The sequence below is a fragment of the Phalacrocorax aristotelis genome, chromosome 5 (genome assembly GCF_949628215.1).
Source record: "Phalacrocorax aristotelis chromosome 5, bGulAri2.1, whole genome shotgun sequence".
Classification (NCBI taxonomy): domain Eukaryota; kingdom Metazoa; phylum Chordata; class Aves; order Suliformes; family Phalacrocoracidae; genus Phalacrocorax; species Phalacrocorax aristotelis.
Window position 1 is genome coordinate 69,901,058 of NC_134280.1, and position 20,539 is coordinate 69,921,596.

The 20,539-nt window shown below is 59.2% G+C and overlaps 1 protein-coding gene and 1 pseudogene across 2 annotated transcripts; both read right to left on the bottom strand.

Annotated features, from left to right (window-relative positions):
* Positions 1-379: 379 nt before the first annotated feature.
* LOC142058046 (aldehyde dehydrogenase family 3 member B1-like) lies at positions 380-10,869 on the bottom strand. Of its 2 annotated transcripts, none has more exons than XM_075095129.1 (10): positions 10,476-10,869; positions 10,150-10,309; positions 6,172-6,282; positions 5,928-6,048; positions 5,702-5,787; positions 5,359-5,440; positions 4,526-4,912; positions 4,116-4,282; positions 3,827-3,926; positions 380-836 (listed from the first exon to the last, which is right to left on the bottom strand). In XM_075095129.1, exons 1-10 carry the CDS (start codon positions 10,586-10,588, stop codon positions 643-645), a joined length of 1,521 nt encoding a protein of 506 aa, XP_074951230.1. In that variant the 5' UTR covers positions 10,589-10,869; the 3' UTR covers positions 380-642. The 2 variants fall into 2 exon arrangements, with proteins under 2 accessions (XP_074951230.1, XP_074951229.1); XM_075095128.1 differs by having other exon boundaries at positions 10,150-10,312; positions 10,476-10,868.
* Positions 10,870-11,201: 332 nt separating this feature from the next.
* LOC142058040 (aldehyde dehydrogenase family 3 member B1-like) lies at positions 11,202-20,130 on the bottom strand (annotated as a pseudogene).
* Positions 20,131-20,539: the final 409 nt, after the last annotated feature.

A 20,539-nucleotide genomic window follows, 5' to 3' on the forward strand; every position in this document is an offset into this window, starting at 1 on the left:
TGGCGGGCTGCGCGGAGGCCGCGGGCAGGCAGGAGGGCGGAAGGCAGGCGCGCGAGAGGCCGCCAGTTGGCGGGGGGCGACTTTCGTTGCACCTGCGGGGCTGCGGCCAGGTCTGGGCCCCCCAGTTCCGGGCAGGGAGCTGCTGGAGCAAGGCCAGCAGAGAGCTAGAAGGGGATCAGGGGCTGGAGCATCTCCTGCATGAGGGAAGGCTGAGAGACCTGGGCTTGTTCAGCCTGGAGAAGAGGAGACTGAGGGAGGATCCCATCAATACCTATAAATATCTGAAGGGTGGGTGTCAGGGGGATGGGGCTGGGCTCTTTTCAGTGGTGCCCAACGCCAGGCCAAGGGGCAACGGGCACAAGTTGGGACACAGGCAGTTCCAGCTAAACGTGAGAAAAAACATCTTTACTGTGCGGGTGCCAGAGCAGGGGCACGGGCTGCCCAGGGAGGCTGTGGGGTCCCTTCCCTGGAGACATTCACCCCCCGCCTGGACGCGGCCCTGTGCCCCTGCTCTGGGGGTGCCTGCTCCAGCAGGGGGTGGGACGGGGTGAGCCCCAGAGGTCCCTTCCAAACCCCTGCCATTCCGGGATCCTGTGATTGCACGTGGCCACCAGGACCGCCGCGACCGGCGGCTGGAGACCCTCAGAGCAGGGTGCAGGAGCCCTTGCGCTTCACCTCGGAGGCAGCCCGGACGATCCCCAGCTTCTGCTGGCTGTAGGGCGGGTAGCGCAGGGCATTGAGGGCCTCCCGGCCCATGCCGCGGTGCAGGCAGCCGCGGTGGTGGGTGAAGGCATCGAAGGTGAACTTGCCGTGGTACATCCCCAAGCCGCTGCTCCCTGCAACACACAGCACAGGTGCCCGGTTGGTGGCTGGATCTGGCCATCGTTCACCCACCGTTTGGGCCACCTAGCCCAAAAATTAAGCCCCCAGCTCCCCTCTCAAGGGCAGCACAGAGGAGGCGCTGGCGGTGGAAACCGCTTGCGTCTGTGAATGACACCACCTCTTCATCCGGCTGCTTTCCTACACCAGGGTTGGCAGGGAGAGCTGGCCGTGGCCAAGCTTCCCCGGAAAGCAATCTAAAGAAGGCTGTGGAGGCGTCCTAGCTGGACACCCACATGGTGCTTCAGGGATGTTGGGAGGAGGAAAGGTTCCCAACAACCCTCTCACCAGTCTGGATTGCACCATTTCAGGTAACATGTTCAGCCCTGGTGCAAAGCTCACCACGTTAAGCCAGGCTCAGAAAAGTGTGGATAGAATAGGAGTTTTGCACAATATCGTCTTCCCGACAGGAGGGACTGCGCCTTGGAGGATTTCTGACCGAGGAAACTGGGCGAAGGGTAGAGCCTCTCAAGTCATCCTGCTGTTTTGGGGAGAGGATCCAAAGTGCCCCCACTTTGCTGGCAGATAGGAGAAGTAGAGTGGGGAGGGACCAGGGAAGTCGGCACGTTCTCCGCCACGCCACGCTGAACAGGCAGCAAGGTCAGTGCCCTCCCATCCTCACCTTCCAGGGAGGAAGCAGTGGTTTATACCAGCCTGAAACTGGTACACCTTGTTTAACGGTTGCCCTTGAGGATGCTGGAGATGTGGCCCCAACTCCATGGATGCTTAAGCACATAAAACACCCAGAAAAGAAGACTAGTCTTGTTTCTAGATCTTCAACTCTTCTTCTGCAGGTGCTTCCTACATCCCCTCTCAAGTTTCCATTCTCCTTTTACTCTCTTATTGATTAAAAAAACTACACCAAACAAAAAAACCAAACACTCCTTTAGATCGTGAAACCTTGCCTGGTGCCAGAGCAACTGGGAAGGGCGTCACTGGTGATGTGGTGTTGGAGCGGGCGGCAGCAGCAGCAAGATGCTCCCCCCCAGATGAGCTTCTCTACCGCAAAATACCCTCCAAAACACGTCCCCTCTGTGCTGGCTCCAGCCCCGCTGCCGGCAAGGGTCCGGGAGGGGAGAGGGGCGATTGTCAAGGTGGCTTTGATGAGGATATGACCCATCTCCAAGGATGAGTGAAATGGCTGTTGGGAGGTGAAAGCTGGCTGGGCAGGAGCAAGCACGGGAAAGCCAGGCAGGCTGGCAGAAGATAAGGAAATCACCTGTGTACTGATAACTGATGTGATAAAATTCTGTGCATTAGATGGAGCCGGTCAGCCTTCCTGATAAAATGCAAATCCTGGTCAAGCTGATGAGTTGTGTTTGGTATCTGGCAGACCAGCAGCCCCAGCGCAAAGGAAGGTCACCGGGTGGCTCTGAGTCTCGGGTGGAGAATAGGAGCTGCTTCTTCATGGCAGTGAATATCATCTGATCAAAAGTGGGTGTCTCCACCACCTAGACTCCTTCCTCTCAGGGGGAAGAGAGAAGCACTTCTGGACATGGGGGGTTTTTTCAGCCTAAGTAGAGATCCAGAACCGGCCAGAAGACACACAGCCCTGAAGTGCTGTTTCTGTCCGTGAGCCGTGAAATGCCATGTCACGGGGGTACCATAGTGACTAAAAGACTCCCTGGATTCAAGGCAGCCTGGGTAAGTGTGTGGAGTCCAGCACCCTTTACCGAACACATGGGACCCTTCTGGCTTGGCAAATGATTTGACTTGGAAACAGAGGGAGGCTGGAAGACTTTCAGGAAGAAATATTGCGCATGCTTGCCCCGTCCTTTCTCGTGCATCTGGATAGGGTCGTGGTGGAGGAATGCAGGACTAGACACAGCTTTGTTCTGAAGCCTTTGAAAGAATGAAAGGATTGTTTTCCAGCTGATGCTCTGAATAGAAAACATCCCGTGGCAGCTCAAAATCACGTACATCAACTGAAACATGAGAGCTGGGCAACTTCTAGCTGATATTCGTTTCCTTGCTTCACATTGCAGTGAATCCTTGCATGATTGAATTCTTCGAGTGTAAACCTGAAACCAGTGCCTGGTGGCCAGTGTAGATACAGAGAAGACTGTGATACTGTGGCAAGCGGAGCGACAGCCTCCTCGGCTGCCTTTCTCCAGCAGCAAGCTTCAGCAAAAGGTTCAGAATCAAATTTAGACCTTTTCAGAGCCTGCCAATTTCCAAAAGCTTTGTGTGAAGCAACAGGGAGGACCGTTAGAAATTGCACATATAAATAAATTTGCCTTAAAAATATCACCCTCAGGTGATCTGTCAGTTCTGGGGTGGGGTGATGGCAAATGCCTGTAAAGCTTTTAACCCTCGTAGTAGCTCTGCTAGGCTGTGATCTGGATCCCCTGCTGGTTAGTCCTCAGAGGTTTTATGCAATATAGGTCTTCAGGAGTTTATATAAAAGAAAGCATGTATATTTGGGAATTCAGTGGGAATTGTGCTGTCTTCAGACCCGGAGGAGTCCAAAATTGAGATCCATGAAAAAAACCTGAACTTCTGAGTTCCTGAAAAGTCTGGGTAAGTGACAATTCCCAGGTTTCGCCCTGCAGCGAAAAGGGGTAGCACAGCAGCGGGGTGGGTGCGACGGGCTGGCTGCCGGCACCCTACAGCGGCGCTGCGTGTGGAAAGGAAGCTCTAGAGATGTTTCTGTGGTGGCCACAGTCCAAATCCCCTACGTTTAAAACAAGACATTTCCACAAACACAGGGAACGCTGTGCTTGGGACAGCGAACACGGAGAGGAGGAACCTCTCAGTGCTCCAGGCGCGTTCAGCAGAAACAGGGCTGCGAAGCCCAAGAGCTCAGCCCTGGCGCAGTGAAGCCAAGGGCTTGTGGTGGGGTCCTATCTGGTGCAGAAGGATTTCCCCACAGAGCACTGAGCCCTCAGGACCCTTCCTCAGCACGGCTCAGGCACCGGGATAGGCACGTTGGGGGATTTGGACCTACCGATCCCCCCGAAGGGCAGCGAGGTCAATGTCACGTGCATCAGGGTGTCGTTGCCGCAGAAGCCACCACTGCTTGTCCGCTCCAGGACCTGGTTGACCACCTGGGAGGGAAGCGGAGAAGGTGGGCGTGGGTCTTGCACCCTGTTCCCGCACCTCCAGCTGCAATCCTTCCCCCACAACCAGGGCTGTCTGCTCTAAAGAAAATTTTTGGCGTGTGGACACAGCTGAATACACCTGCCAAGGAGCATGGGGCAAGCGGAGGCTGGCGTCGCACAGCCGGTACGCTATACCTTGTCATCGGAGGAGAAGGCGTACACAACCAGCGGCCGCTCGCGGCTATTGATAAAGTCAATGGCTTCGTCCACGTTGGCCACAATGACAATGGGCAAGATGGGGCCAAAGATCTCCTCCTGCATGATGGGATCAGAGGGCTGCAAGTCCACCAGCACCGTGGGAGCTGCAGAGAAAGAAACCCGAAGGCATCAGCCATGCACAGAGTTTGGAGATGACACCTTGGTCCTCTCCCCAAGACCCATCGCTCCTCTAAGACAGGGTGCCTCGCCAAGCTCCCCGATTCCTGTGCAAACCTTCCCTAAATATCACTTCTATCTAGAACCTCCCCTCCAGCTGGGGCACCCTCTCCAAAATCCAAGTCCACTCCATGCAAGGACGAAGATTTGTGTGAAATTCAAGCCCTCACCGATGTAGCGTGCCTCTGCGTCCGTCTCTCCTCCAATGGCCACGCGCCCGCTGCGCAGCAGCGCCTGCACCCGCTGGAAGTGCCTGTCCCCCACAATGCGGGCAAAGTCGGGGGACTCCTGAGGGTTGGGGCCAAAAAACTCAGTGATGGTCTTATGCAGAGCAGGCAGGAGCTTCTCCTGCATCTCTGCGCTGCACAGCACGTAGTCGGGCGCGATGCAGGTCTGCCCCGCGTTGAAGAAGCGGCCCCAGGCCACCCGCCGGGCCACGTTCTGCACATCGCAGGTGTCGGACACGTAGCAGGGGTTCTTGCCCCCCAGCTCCAGCGTCACAGGCGTCAGGTGCTTGGCAGCAGCTGCCATTACCATCCTCCCCACGGAGGGGCTGCCTGTGGGCAAGGAAGAGATGCATTACAGTGAGGATCCCACAGTGCTACAGCCCAGCCCATGGCTGTAGCCTTATGAGAAGCCAGGGCCAAGGAAGACATGTCAAGTCCCACTCCTGTCCCGCACCCACCTTGGTGTGCAGCACATGGCCGAGCCCTCCTCTCCAGCACCCTCTGCAGCTCAACCATGGCATCCCCCAGCTCAGCCATTACAAAACCCAGTTATGGCTATTAGATTCTCAGACATGTTGGTGGCAGATCCTCCACCAGATCCCCAACACAAGCCCTGCCTTCTCAGAGGGCAGGGCAGGGGCCTCGTGCTTGCAGGCAGGCTGCCCACCGCCTCGCACTGACGGGCAGGGTAAGCCACGGCGGGGTGTCCAGAGGGAGCCCCTCTTCCTCGTCGCACAGAGACCCGGCAGGGCTCTGTTCTGCCCCGCAGGACGTACCGGTGTAGAAGATGTAGTCGAACTTGTTCTCCAGCAGCCTGGTGGTCTCCTGCACGCCGGCGGTCACCACGGCAAAGCAGTCCTGCAACGTACGAGGAAGGGTCCACCTCTGCCACCATCTGCCCAGGCCACCCTCTCCCCGTCCCCACCAGCAGCATCCCAGGCTGCTGGGCATGTGGACGTGAGCTGAGTGTGGAGGAAGGAGGTATGGCAGAACCCGAAACCAGGGGTGGGGTGGTGCTGGTGTGTGCAAGGCAGGCACAACACTGGGAGGGCACGGCTCGGTGTGTGCAGGGGGTGGCAACACCCCAGCTACAAGACCAGGACAGGGGGAGCTTCTTACCTTGTCCAGGTAGTTGGGCAGCACTTCAGCCACGAGTCTCTCGGTGTTTGTGGTTTTCTCCGAGGGTTTGGTGACGACACAGTTACCTGTGGGGAGATAAGCAAGACGTCAGAGCAGCGACATGGTGACAGCCAGCCCTCCTGGCACCCCAGCCTGGGGACGAGGTGCCCTCGCTGCTGCCCGGCACTGCCTGGATCCTCCGGGCCAGGGGACAGGCTTGGCTCACCAGCAGCGATGGCCCCGATGAGGGGCACCAGGACGAGGTGGATGGGGTAGTTCCAGGGCGCGATGATGAGCACCACCCCGTACGGGTCCTTGCGGATGAAGGCCGAGTCCAGCCGGGTCACCTGCAGGACACGCACCACGTCAGGAGTGCTTCGTTGCACGACCCTCTCCACGCCCACATCCCACCCGTCCCTACCTGGCGTGTGGGTCCTTCCCACCATCCTCTCCCTCATCCTTCCCCTTACCAGATTCCTGTCCACCTGCTCGTCCTTCATCCACTGGGACAGGTTGTTCAGCGTCTCATGGAGCTCGTTCTTGCAGAGGAGGATCTCGGAGAATTCGGCTTCGAACTGCGGCTGGGGACACAGAGCACCCGACGTGTCAGCTGTGCGTGTGCTGCGGCGCAGCGGCAGCTCGCATCCCTGCTGCCGTGGGTCAGCCCCGGGCGGCAGCTAGACACCCCGCGGCCCCTCGCTCGCTCCCCCCCCACCCTGTGGGACGGGGGAGAGAGGCGGAAAAGCAAAAGCAAAAAAACTTGTGGGTTGAGATAAGAACAGTGTAATAATTGGAATAAAATAATAATGATAATAATATTGATTATGATAATAATAACAATAATGATAATATAATAAAAAGGAAAAGGGAAAAAACAGAAACACGAACGATACAGCTGCTCACCACATGACCGACGCTGCCCATCCCCGAGCGCGATGGCTGCCTCCCTCCCCCAGCCAGCTCCTCCCAGGTAACATACTGGGTGTAACATCACATGGTATGGAATATCCCTTTGGCCAGTTTGGATCCGCTCTCTCAGCTGTGCCCCCTCCCCTCCCGGCTTCTTGTGCCCCCGGCAGAGCCTGGGGAGCTGGAAAAGTCCTTGACTAGTACGAGCCCTGCCCAGCAACAGCCAAAACATCGGGGTGTTATCGGCGTTGTTTTCATACTAAGCCCAAAGCACAGTGCTGCGCCAGCTGCAGGGAAGAGCATTAACTCCATCCCAGCTCACACCATGACCCCTACCCTCCGTATTTTTTTCACCCAGGATTTGGGGACCCAAGCCCTGCACGTCTCGTGGCGGATGCGCGCTTTGCTGTCCCCCGCGAAGCTGCACAGCCCGCCACGGGGACGGGGTGAGCCCCACCACGTCTGCGCCGTTAAGGTTTGGGGAGCTCCGAAACCCCGTTGCGATATCACCAGGTCGGTCCTGTCGGCAGGAACCTGCCTGCGGCCGGGCCTTCCCTGCTGGGAGCTCAGCTGAGGTTCCCAAAAATGAAGTATCTGGGGAGGAGAGGGGTCTGTGAAGGCAGTGGTGGTGTTCTGGGGGAAGAAAGGGCTGATGTGGCTATTCAGGCCTGTTTGGCCGGGAGACAAGAGCTTCCCGAGTCACAACCCCTTTTTCTATCACATTTTCACACCAGCACAAATGAAATGAGTGAGTTGACAGGCTCCAGCAGGATGGGCTACTGTTTCAGGACCTGCCAGAGGGTAACTGAGGTAAGAGGCTGCAGGGATTTAGCCCAATAAATAAAAGCTCAGAAGAGATCTGGGTGCAAACCCCACCACCACCCCGCTACACCTGGCTTTGACTTTCCCACCGAGGACATGTCACCGGCATGAAAATAGCTCTGGTGCTGAGTCCGGCCCCGCCAGCAGCTCCTCACCTTCCATCGATGGGCGACCCCTCAATGTTTGGCCTACAGGTGGGTTTCTTCTCACCCAGGAGGATGGTGGAACGTGAGGTGGGGGGGACTGGGGGGGACGTGGCAGGTTCAAAGGATAAAACCAGCCAGTTCTGGGGAATATCCTCCACCTGGGTGTCAAGATTTGGGATGAAATGTAGGAGAAAAGGGAATACCCAGATTTTGGAGCCTGTTTGTGCAGTTTTTTGGCAGAGTGAGATGAGAAAGAAGGGAGGAGATCCACCACTGAGCCTAGGAAGGAGGGAGAGGGGGCAGCAAAGGCTTCCAGAGGTTGTCCTCAGCAGGGCGGGAGGAGGGACGGCCATGCGGAGGGGGAGCCCGCAGGGCGGAGGGGTTTGGGAGCAGTGCAGGCGTGTGGCTCCGCTCGACATCGGGAGGAGAAGCAAGGTCAAGGAAGAAGCTGGGCTGCCCCTCCAGGGCAAAGGCAAGCAGATAGCAGGAGCAGACCAAGCCGTTGCATGTCTCCTCCAAAGAAAATGGAACCTCAGGGAAATGAGGAAGCACGACTACACTAACAGCCATCAGCCTGCTGCGGTGGGCATTTGGGCGAGCAGGGTGTCTTGGGTGGGCTGGAGCGGCTGGGCTTGTGCCAGGGGACGCAGCCCAAGCAGGAGCAGAGCCCCCCACGGGGCTTTCCGAGGTGAGGCCAGGAAAGACCGAGCCTGGTCCCTCACTTTAGGGTAGAAGAAAGAAGAAGCAGAGACCCAGCGACCAGGGAGGGTATTGCAGGAGGTGTCCATGTCCCTGAGAAGAGACTGCAGGAGCCGCAAGCGGCCCTGACAGCACAAATCGCTCTCTTGGTAAGGGAGCAGCAGATGTTTGGGTCTCTCACAGCTCACGGGAGTTGTGGCCCCAGGGGTATCTCACATCACCGGGTGGCCGGTGCTGCCCGCAGTGTCGTGGCAGCAAGCGTGGAGCGCACACACGGCTCTCGCTCTGGACGGGAGGCAGCACCGCCGGCTTCCAAAAATATTTGGAAGTATCATGTGTATTTGCCCTGTTTCTGAGCATCCTTCAGCGAGCCTGGGCTGGACAGACCTTTGGTCTCCCTCGATGCACCATCCTTGTGTCCATGTATAAGCCGTGGATGTTTACTAAGCTGTAGCTGTCGCCGGTGGCTTGGGGACAACCTGCAGCAAGGTGCTGCTCACTTGGGCTTGGGGTGGGCAGATGCAGAGAAAACCATGTGATTAAAAAAGAAAAATTCATGACTCGACTACTGTGAAACACCTAATAATTGGGCTAACCAAGGTGTTAAACCCCGAATTTTAACCCCCAATGGCATTGAGCTGCCTTGGGCTCATCGCTAGAGTTTTCCCGTCTCAGATTTACCCCTTGGGTGAGAGCGGTGGTTGTTCCACCACCATTTCTCTTCACTCACGCGGAAGGTTGAGCGGGCAAGCCCTTCCCACGAGCACCGACCGCCAGCCGCCCTGGCCACCAGCTGCTGGGCACCACATGAGCCACAAGCAGACCTGACCGGAGACGCTCACCACCGGGCAGGGCGGGGAAGACGGTCCCGTTTCCCTCCTCCGCCAAGGGAGCGTCTGCCTGGGACTGAGCCAGCGCCGGCAGCACCGCGCGTGGGCAGCACCTCCCAAGCCCCACATCGGAGGGTTCCTAAGGCAGGTGGGTGTCCGGCCCCCGCCCAGGACAGGAAAGGAGAAGCACAAAGGGTACAGAAGCAAGTGGGAAGCGGGGTGAGATGCAGCACACCTTTCCTTAATGGGATCAAGGGTTACACTGGCTCTCCTTTCAGCAGAAGAGCTGGCTGCTTAAAAATAGAAAAAAATGATGCTGATCTCATTGATCCGGGCTGCGGTAAGGATGGGGAAGGTGTCCAAAGGGAAGTTGTGAACTCGAATGGAGAACAAGAGATGATGAGCCCTGCGTGGTGCGTGAGGCTCTGGCTGTGGGTGAATGAGCTGTACCAAAGGGGGAACTCTGGGGCTCGGGTGGGGCTGGAGCTTTTTCAGGACTTACGGAGACTCGGGGGATGGGTCTGCTCGGCCTCTGCCCTTGGGCACCCTGCCATGGGTGTGGGGGAGGGGGCAAAGAGGCAGGGGACGATGCAAAGGCAGGGGGGTCCAGGCTCTGGGCACTGCAGCCTGGGTGAGCACTGAGACAGGGAGGGAATAACGTTTGGTGGAAAGCCTGCAGAGGGGGCGACAGGAATCGAGGGCTGGACCTGCCCAGAGAAGCAGTAAACTGAGGTTGACGGGTTTGGGAATGGCTAATTATGTCCAGACGCTCCCCACAGCCCCTCTTTTTCCACCCCAGGGTCAGGGATGAGCTCTCAGGAGGTGGCTGGGACGTGCTCCAGCTCAGTCTCCCCTTTGCTGCCTCCACCCACATCCACTGGCGCCAAGCCCAGCACATCCCAGCACAGAGTGGGAGCACCGAACAGGTGGGGAAGCTCCGCTGGGGCAGCACATCAACCCTCTGTGCGATGGCAGGGGCTGGCAGGGCCATGGGCAGCCCCTAGGCTCCCCCTGGATCCCCCAATTCCCAGTCCCCTCTCACCTTGCCCATGTCCAAGGCAGTGGCCTCCAGGATGTCCTGCTTCTTCTCATCCAAGAAGCGTCCCAGGGCCTCCAGCTGGGCCACGCGGTACTCCATGGGCCGCGTCTTCCCCGAGAGCCAGGCTGCCCGCAGGTGGCTCACCAGCCCCGCGTAGGGGTTCCTGCTGCGGAGATGGGGATGTCAGAGGGACCCCAGCCCTGTCCCAGCCCCTCACACTCCAGATGATGGGGGAGAGGAGCTCCACGTCACCTCAGCATCAATCTGGGGAGAAGGCAGAGCATCCAGACCCCTCCTGTCTCCTCTTTGTCCCAGCCACACGCTCTCACCTCATGGCATTGCTGTCCGCGCTCCCCTTCCCGCCACCACCATCATCCTCGGCAGCTTTCCCAGCCCCGCTGCCTGGGGGCTGCTGCCCGGGGGGCTCGAGGGGCTGCTGCATGCCGGGCTGTGGGAAGACGCTGCCGGTCTCCACAGTCACGAGGGAGTGGCACGGGGCGGGTTTTGCCAGGGCTGCCTGCGGGCTGGGCAGGCTGCTGGCAGCCTGGCGCCGGTTGGGCTGCAAACCGCAGCTTCCCCGTCCCAGCTAACGGGGCCCTTACCCGGAGGAGGTGGCTTCAGGGAACCCAGCCAGCACCCCGGCACCTCAACTGGGACCCTGCTGAGCTCTGGGGCTGGCAGGGTGCAGGCAGGCACTCTGGTGTCTGCTACAGCCCACTCTCTGGAGGAGGGAGGCTGCCAGCTTCCTGCTCTGCCCCTTGGCTGCCTGCCCCACCGTGTGTCACCGCTGGCTCGGCTCCAGCCCAAACCACTTGGGATGCAAAACATGCCCCGTGTCCAGCCCAGGGCACCCCGTGGCCACCAGGCACGGGGTGATGGAGGTGGACACAACCCCAGCGGGGTGCGATGGCGTGGCTGAGGGTGTCAGTGTGATGGACGGGGATGTTGGGGGTCTGGGCACCCACCCCCCGGGAGCTCAGCGGCTGGATTCCTGCCCTGCACCCCCCAAGCCAGGTGACGGAGGCATGAAGCAAGGCCAGGCAGGAGAGCTCAATGCAAAATCTTTACTACAGGCAGGGTTACACGGAGGAAAAAGCAACAGCCGGCACTGAGAGGAAGGAGAGCGAGGTTCATCCAGAAGAAAGGTCCGTCTAACGGGAGACGGGGCTAACTGCTGCTCCTCAGCCTCGCAGGGGCCGTTCCTCTGCTGGGGAGAGAAGCACGGGGTGAGAAGAAAGAACTTTCTGCCATTTCACATGTGTCCTGGCAAACGGTCCGGAGCAGAGGCAGCTGGGGAGGAGCGAGGGTGCAGGAGATGTTCACCTCTGCCGTCCGGCAGGCATTGGGCAAAGGACGTGGCGAGGGAACAGGGGACTGGTGCTGTGCGGGTGGAGGAGGGCGGTTCTGCTCCCCGGGGGGAGCCAGCCAGAAGTGTCCCCCCCCTCCCAGTCCATGAGCGGTGTGGGGCAGCTCTCAGAGCAGGGTGCACATGCCCTTGCGCTTGATCTCGAAGGTGGTTGTCAACAGCCCCAGCTTCTGCTGGCTGTAGGGCGGGTAGCGCAGGGTGTTGAGGGCCTCCAGGCCCATGTTGCGATGCAGGCAGCCGCGGTGGTGGGTGAAGGTGTCAAAAGAGAACTTGCCATGGTATTTCCCCAAGCCGCTGTTTCCTGTAACACACAGCACAGGTGCAGACTTGCTCCGGGACTCTGCCTCTGCCCACTCCGAGCATGGTCAACACAAGGAAAATTTTACAGGCTTTTCTCATGCAAATGCTCCCGCTGCTGAGCAATGCAGTCCCGGTGGAGGAGATCTCACCCTTCCTTGCACCTTTTCCAGCTACTCAGCCCAGCAAATCCTCCTGTGGCTCCCCACTGTTTGGAGGTCCAAGTCCATCATTTTTACTGGCCTACCCTTATCTGCAGAAGCTTTGCTGCGTGCTTCAATTTCCCTCTACAATCTCTACGACGTTTTCCCACACCTACCCATGGTTAGGAGCTACCAGCGTGGCCCCTACAGAGGTCAGCTTCTCCCTGAAGCTCTTAAAAATAGAAGCCACACCTAGCAGCACCGGTTCCCCTGATTCCTGTGGCTGGTTTAAGCTTGAGGTTGCACGTCGCGGTTAATAGCCCAATGACTTCACATCCGAGCTACCGTGGAAGCTTTGGCGAATGCCATCTTACCCCGATGACTTCACCTGACCAGGCTGCTATAAAATGGCTTCACCTCGTAATTTGAGGCAGTTTGTCTGAATCATTTCCATAAAGATAAGTTACGGTGTGGGAACCACCAAAAATTGTTCCCTGAGCCACAGTCAGCCGAGGAATTAATTGTGCTTTGCTGTCACAGTGTCCCATCATGTCTGAATCAGCTGCTGGCCCCGACAGAGATGCTGAGCATGGGCAGCAGATATTTTCCCCAGAGAATATTCTGGGGAAGAGACCAGGAGACTGGCAAGGTATTCTGGGGAAACATCATCAGAGGCTTCCTGTATGCCTGTGCTCCTCCCTGGACGATGCTACAACCAGGGCCCACGGCTGAGCAGACCTCACTTTTCACCCGAGAAAACAATTGTTGTTGCCCCTGGAGAGCAGGAACTCTTCCTCTTTGCTGAGGAGGATCTCCGAGTTACCATAAGCAGGTTTCCCAGACATGTATAAGGATTTTGCTCCTACTGTTTAGTCCTAAAAGGCAGAACGAATGTACCAGCCTGCTCCTGAGTGACGCTAAGGGCTCCTATCCCACACCGCTCTGTCCGCAGGAGGAAGCGCAACTACCCCGGAAGCACAATGCCTCAGATGTGCTCCCGGATGGGAGCAGCGTGACGGACAGACCAAAGGAAGCAGCACTTGAGGAGGTCCCAGGTAAGCCTGCGCAGGGCAGGAACTCAACCCTGGCATAAAATCCACTCACGGTGCCCATGCTGCTCAGAAATACCAAGGGAACACCCAATTGGTACAAACTTCTCCGTTTTATATGAAATATTTCCACAAACACAGGGAACGCTGTGCTTGGGACAGCGAACACGGAGAGGAGGAACCTCTCAGTGCTCCAGGCGCGTTCAGCAGAAACAGGGCTGCGAAGCCCAAGAGCTCAGCCCTGGCGCAGTGAAGCCAAGGGCTTGGGGTCGGTCCTATCTGGTGCAGAAGGATTTCCCCACAGAGCACTGAGCCCTCAGGACCCTTCCTCAGCACGGCTCAGGCACCGGGATAGGCACATTGGGGGATTTGGACCTACCGATCCCCCCGAAGGGCAGCGAGGTCAACGTCACGTGCATCAGGGTGTCGTTGCCGCAGAAGCCACCACTGCTTGTCCGCTCCAGGACCTGGTTGACCACCTGGGAGGGAAGCAGAGAAGGTGGGCATGGGTCTTGCACCCTGGCTCCACAGGCAGAGCTTGTCAAACATCACCCAACTCATCCATCAGCCCCGTGTGCCCAGAGCAGCTAGGCTCAAAAGACTTTTCAGGGCACGTCCCGGGGCGCTGGCAAGGTGGGCACTCACCTCTCTGCCCCGTTTCCCTCACCCCCCTTTCTGGTCCGTGGACCACACGCACCTTGCTGTCACAGGAGAAGGCGTAGATGGCCAACGGTCGCGGCCGCGTGTTGATAAAGTCAATGGCTTCATCCATGTTGGCCACAACAACGATGGGCAGGATGGGCCCGAAGATCTCCTCCTGCATGGCAGGATCGGAGGGCAGCACGTCCGCCAGCACCGTGGGAGCTGCAGAGGAGGGTTACGGCAATGCATCACTCAGTGCACAGGCATGGGTGGCCCCACAAGCCCCAGGCCCCAAGCCCTCACCAATGTAACGCTCCTTCTCGTCCGTCTGTCCTCCGATGGCCACGCGCCCGCTGCACAGCAGCGCCCGGATGCGGCGGAACTGCTTGTCCCCCACAATGCGGCCAAAGTCGGGGGATTCCCTTGGGTTGGGGCCAAAAAACTCAGTGATGGCCTCACGCAGGGCGGGCATCAGCTTCTCCTGCATCTCCAAGCTGCACAGCACGTAGTCGGGCGCGATGCAGGTCTGCCCCGCGTTGAAGAAGCGGCCCCAGGCCACCCGCCGGGCCACGTTCTGCACATCGCAGGTGTCGGACACGTAGCAGGGGTTCTTGCCCCCCAGCTCCAGCGTCACAGGCGTCAGGTGCTTGGCAGCAGCTGCCATTACCATCCTCCCCACGGAGGGGCTGCCTGTGGGCAAGGAAGAGATGCGTCATGGCAGGAATCCCACCACGCTACAGCACAGCTCTGGGATGTGGCACTCTGGGGAGCCAGGTCCAGGGGAAGAGCACCAAGTCCCACCAGACCCTCAGATACACACATCGCAGATCCTCCACCAGATCCCCAACACAAGCCCTGCCTTCTCAGAGGGCAGGGCAGGGGCCTCGTGCTTGCAGGCAGGCTGCCCACCGCCTCGCACTGACGGGCAGGGTAAGCCACGGCGGGGTGTCCAGAGGGAGCCCCTCTTCCTCGTCGCACAGAGACCCGGCAGGGCTCTGTTCTGCCCCGCAGGACGTACCGGTGTAGAAGATGTAGTCGAACTTGTTCTCCAGCAGCCTGGTGGTCTCCTGCATGCCGGCGGTCACCACGGCAAAGCAGTCCTGCAACGTACGAGGAAGGGTCCACCTCTGCCACCATCTGCCCAGGCCACCCTCTCCCCGTCCCCGCCAGCAGCATCCCAGGCTGCTGGGCATGTGGACGTGAGCTGAGTGTGGAGGAAGGAGGTATGGCAGCACCCGAAACCAGGGGTGGGGTGGTGCTGGTGTGTGCAAGGCAGGGTCGGGAATACCAAGGCTCTGGGGCAGGGACAAGGACAGGGAGAGCTTCTTACATTGTCCAGGTAGCAGCTCAGCATTTCAGCGACAAGCCTCTCGGTGTTCTTGGCTGTCTCCGAGGGTTTGATGACGACACAGTTACCTGTGGGGGGATTGACAGGACATCAGAGCGGTGACACAGTGACAGCCAGGGGACAAGTCCACTAGACAGGCCCCCTCACCAGTGCCCGGCACTGCCTGGATCCTCCGGGCCAGGGGACAGGCTTGGCTCACCGGCAGCGATGGCCCCGATGAGGGGCACCAGGAAGAGGTGGATGGGGTAGTTCCAGGGCGCGATGATGAGCACCACCCCGTACGGGTCCTTGCGGATGAAGGCCGAGTCCAGCTGTGTCACCTGTGGGAAAGGCCACGATCTCAGCACCGTTCCCACCGCCCCCCACCCTGCCTCAGCCCAGCACGCTGCACTCCCCTCCCCATCCCACTCTGCCCCTTGCCACCCGCAATTCATCTCCCCCTCCTCCCTTCCTAGGTCAGCCCAAAGCTTCTGCCTTACCAGATTCTTGTCCACGTACTCATCCTTCATCCAGTGGCACAGGTTGTTCAGTGTATTGTTGAGCTCATTCTTGCAGAGGAGGATCTCAGTGAAGTAAGCCTCGAAGGACGGCTGGCGACAGACATCACACAAGCATCACCCAACACTGACCCCATCTCCTCCCCACCTGTAGGAGACATCTCCCCACTCTCCTGCCCATGAAGAGCAGAAGCTATTAAGCAGAAGGTACTAAGCAGAAGGTATTAAAAAGGAGGTATTAAGCAGAAGGTGTTATCACCTCCCACAACCTCCAGGGAATATCACAATCCCTCCAATTTTATTAAAATTGGCCAGAGGAAAAATCCAATATTTAACATCTTCACAATATTTAACAGCCTCACGAGCTCAGCACCTGTTGCTCTCCTGGCAACAGTCCTAAACCAAGGGGTGACCAAGGAATGTCACCAGAGCTCCAGGAGCTACAGAAAAGCTGGTACCGGTGTCAGAGGCAGCTCCGTGCCGCTGACCTGGAATGGGACAGTGCTTTTGCGCTGGCGCGTTTGTGTCCCAACCACTGGGGCAGATGAGCTGGAAGCAAAGCCCCAGGCTCCCTCCCACAGCCCGTGCGCAAAAGCTGAACTTAAAACCTTGCTTTGTTCAAAAAGAAATAATAAGAAGAGCAACCACTTAATTAAACGCCTCATGATGGAGCTCGGCTGGACGCCACCAGACTCCCGTCCTGCAGAAACCCCCTGTAGCTCCTGGGGCTCCTGCACTGAGCCGGCATGCAGCTGGGAACGGCAGGTCAGGTGAGATGTCCCAGTCAGGGAATTAATCAAACCCAGCAGGTTTCTCCAAGATAGACCATCTCAACAGGCAATGACTAAAAGGACAGTGACTCGGGAGCGGTGGTGGGACGTCAGAGCTGGGATCACAGGGGCTGATGAGGTCTTTCCTGCACATGGTGGGTCCTCTCCGCTGCTGTAACCACAGCCGTGAGGCACAGCTCAGGACCACGCTTTGTAGGAGATGTGTGAAGGCACGAGAAGATAACTCAGCAGGCTCAGTAAAGCCCCTCCGTCACTCTGGGGAGCAGGAGGAGCCAAGCTCCTGCGCTGTGAAGCCATGTTTGCAAAGCGCGGTGGGCAGAGCTGCCTGACACCCTCCACCACACGTCCTTTGGACTCTTCCAACTCAAAAGCATCCCTGGGTGGGAGCCTTCTTCCATAGCTGCGGCAAAACATCACTTTGGGGTTGGAAAGTTTGGTTGCTGACTCCCATGGAGCAGCCTCTCATGCTCCACCGCCGAGACCCACTCAAGAAACCTTCAGGTCCTCAAAGACGGTCAAGCGCCTGCACACGTGCTGCTGCCAGGAGGCCGAGCTGCTCCGAGACGTGAGGGCTCAGCAGGCACATCAGGTGTCCAGTGAAGCAATGGGGCCACTCTCAGCCCGCGCTCACAGTTGCATCACTAGGAGGATGAGGAAATTGCTGGTGAAGATAGGCCATTGAGGGTTTCGATGGAACATGGAGGTCGTAAGATGGGACATTAAGGCTGAGGTCATCCAAGTTCCTTCAATCATCAGTGGAGAGAAACCGGCATCCCTGGAGGCCAGGTACCCACCTCAGATACGTAAGACCAGATGAATTGTCCATCTAACTATGAAGGCCCGACTGCATAACAAGCATATTACTAGACAACCGGCTCTAATTACATACAATTAGGAGACATGAAGGACGCACTTCTAGCACTGATGCCTATCAACCCCTGGCTGAAGGAGAGGGCCCTCACCTCAAACAAACAAGGTAATTACAAGCCCGTTGATGTTGAAACCCTTGTCTGAGGGCACGGCCACCGCGCTGAAACGCCCACAGACACAAGTCCTTTGGGTCCGAGTGCTACCACTACCAGATAAGACCAGTTATGCTGCGCCAGGGCAAGCCATCCCTCCGAAAACGTTTCCTAATGCCACACGACTACAGTGTGAGGTGCTCTGCTGGGCTGCAGCACACGTCAGGAAGGGAAAAAGGGGGAGAATAGGGTCCTGAAGGAACCAACAGAGAAGAGATGAGCTGAGACTGCTAGACACAGCCACAGCAGGGATGGTCCTGCTTCCTTGACAGACTGTCCAGGAGCTCCCAGCGTGCCGCAATACCCAGAGCCACATCCACGTCCCCACCTTGGCCACCACATGGCTCAGCGCTGTGCCAGCAAAGCCAGTCACTGCGAGGCCAGCGAGCTGCCCCGGCCCTGAGCAGCCCTAGGAGGAATGTGCAAGGCCAGCGTGTTGCATAACGCCGGTAATCCTGGGTGCGACCAGGCTGGCGAGGAGCACCACAGGACATCATCCTCTGTGGAGGGTGCATGAAGCCACCAGGGACTCGATGAGTGGGGCAGATGCGGTAGGTGAAGCTCGGTAACGCAGAGGTTCTCACCTCGCATCGGCCAACAGGGGTTTTGCCTGGTTTAGGTGCACTGGGGACGGGGTCAGCAGCATTGAGCCTGCCCGGCGGCGTAGTCCCTACGTGTGCTGTGGCTAACCCCAGCTGTGGAGAGCTCTGCAGGGACCCAGCAACTACGGGTGTGCCACACCAACCCTGGAGCACATCAAGGGGGGTGCAGGACCCTGATGAGAGGACCGCCATGCCCAGAGCCCCACACCTGCACCCAGGAGGATGCACAACCCAAAGCGGCATGCAGAGACCCTGAAACGTGACTCTGGTGGCCAGGACCCATCATCCTCTCACCTTGCCCATGTCCAAGGCAGTGGCCTCCAGGATGTCCTGCTTCTTCTCATCCAAGAAGCGTCCCAGGGCCTCCAGCTGGGCCACGCGGTACTCCATGGGCCGCGTCTTCCCCGAGAGCCAGGCTGCCCGCAGGTGGCTCACCAGCCCTGCGTAGGGGTTCCCGCTGCAGAGATGGGGATGTCAGAGGGACCCCAGCCCTGTCCCAGTCCCTCACGCTCCGGGTGATGGGGGAGAGGAGCTCCACGTCACCCCAGCTCTGCTTCACCCCAGCCCAGCATCAAACTGGAGCCCCAGAGTCCCCAGGGAGAGCTCAGGGAGCCTGGACACCTGGATCTTCACCTTGCTGCTGGGAGCAAGGGCTTCTTGTGCCCCCTAAACAGCACCATTCCCAGCACTCCCTTGTCCCCTCCCTTGGGCCACACTGGTGTATGGTAGCCTGTGGACCCCCAAACTTGTCCCCCAGCATCCTTCATCAGCACTAGCCCAGGGACCCCAGCACTGCCACAGCACCCTCTGCCCACTTCACCCCAACCATCCCCTCTCCCCTCTGCCCCCAGCCACATGCCCCCAGCCCCTTGCTCTTACCATACGGTGCTGCAGATCACTGGCCCCTTCCCAATGCCTCCGCTGCACCCACTGCCTGCACTGCACCCAGCGGCTTTCCCGGCATCGCTGCCCACAGCGCCACATGTGCTGTGGCCCGGGAGCTGCTGCCCAGGGGGCTCGAGGGGCTGGTGCATGCCGAGCTGTTGGACAGAGCTGCCGGTCTCCCTGGAGAGCGTGGTGGCCCTGGAGAGAGACACAGGATGGGTTATGTCAGAGCTGGAATTGCCAGAGATGCCGGCTCAGTCCCAAGAGGAGTCACCCCGCAGCAAGACACCCGTGCCCAAGCTCGAGGCTCTCCCGGCTGCAGGGTGACTCAGCCCGGCGCGGCTGCCAGAGGCCCTGGTGCGCCTGGCGGGGGATGCCTGGGATTCCCAGGCCCTCCCCGTGCTCCAGGACAGACGGCCGCCAGCCTCTGGCAACGGACCTGTCTGGGCTGCCCTGCTGATGTGGGGTCCTCAGGGACCCCAGTGTGGATCCCCAGAGGCCCCAATGCAGGGCAGCTTCACAGGCTGCCCCACTGAGATCCCTGAGGACCCCAGTGTGGGGCAGCATCCCAGGCTGACCCCTGGGGATCCTCAAGAACCCTGGTGTGGGGCCACAGCCCAGCCCACCTTTGGGCACAACGTCACTCCACCAGCACCCAAAGACATGCCCACAGCTGCGGGGCAGAGCCACAGCCCCACATCTGCCCCTCCTGCCTCTCTCCATGCCCAATGCACCCACCCTCGAAGTAACCCACCCAGCAGGGTGCCCAGCACCCCACAGCCTCCACCTGCGTGGGGCTGGAGAAGCCCAGCCGTGGGGCCAATCGAGTGCCACGCAGTGGGGTCCAGGCCCTGAGGTACCTACCTGAGGGGCTGAGTGGTGATGAGAAGAGCGCGAAGCCGGACTGACAGTGCCAAGGGTCAGGGTGCCCCTCCTAAATGCTGCGGGGCTGGTGGCCGGGCCCCATGGCCAGGGGCGGGCAGGATTGTGCCCCGCCTCCATGGGGCTGGCAATGGAGACAAGGAATGGGATGGGATGGGATGGGATGGGGTGGGATGGGATGGGGTGGGGCCTTCCCCATGGGGCGGGGGCACTGGGGAACTCCCATGGCCACCAAACCACCACCATGAACCTTGACCCATTAGGATCCCACAGATACTCCTCACGCTGCTCCCCAGGACCACCCTGACCCACAGGGACCCCATAGACACCCATCACCCTGCTCCCTGGGACCACCGTGACCCATGGGGACCACACAGACACCCCTGATGGACCCCAAGGGTCCCTTGTCTATCCACAGGGCTGCTCACTCCCACTCCAGTGCCTGCTGGCTGAGCCCTCAGCTTACACTGCACCCGGTCCTGCCTGCCAGCACCGGTTCTTCCCACCCAGCACCGCAGCCCTCACCTCCCCTCCACCGCACGCCCGCTCCCCTGCCCGGCCCTAATTACCCCCCACTTCGTAAACAGGAAGGGCAGCAGCCCTGCCCCACGAGCCCCGCCACCAGCTCCTGCGGCCATACTCCCCCGGGGACCTGCAGCAGCCCCCCAGTGAAGGGGGAATGGTCTCCCCCCACAGCAGCACCCCAAATAGGCACCGTGAGCTTAGCCATGATGCCTGGGGCAACCCCAGGAGTCAGCCCTAGCTTCGAGGAGAGCACAACCATCCCCGAGCAGCCCCTGCCTCCATGGAGGATGCTACATGTCCGCTAGGGAGACCCCCAAGGGACAGCAGTGGATCAGTACCCAGGA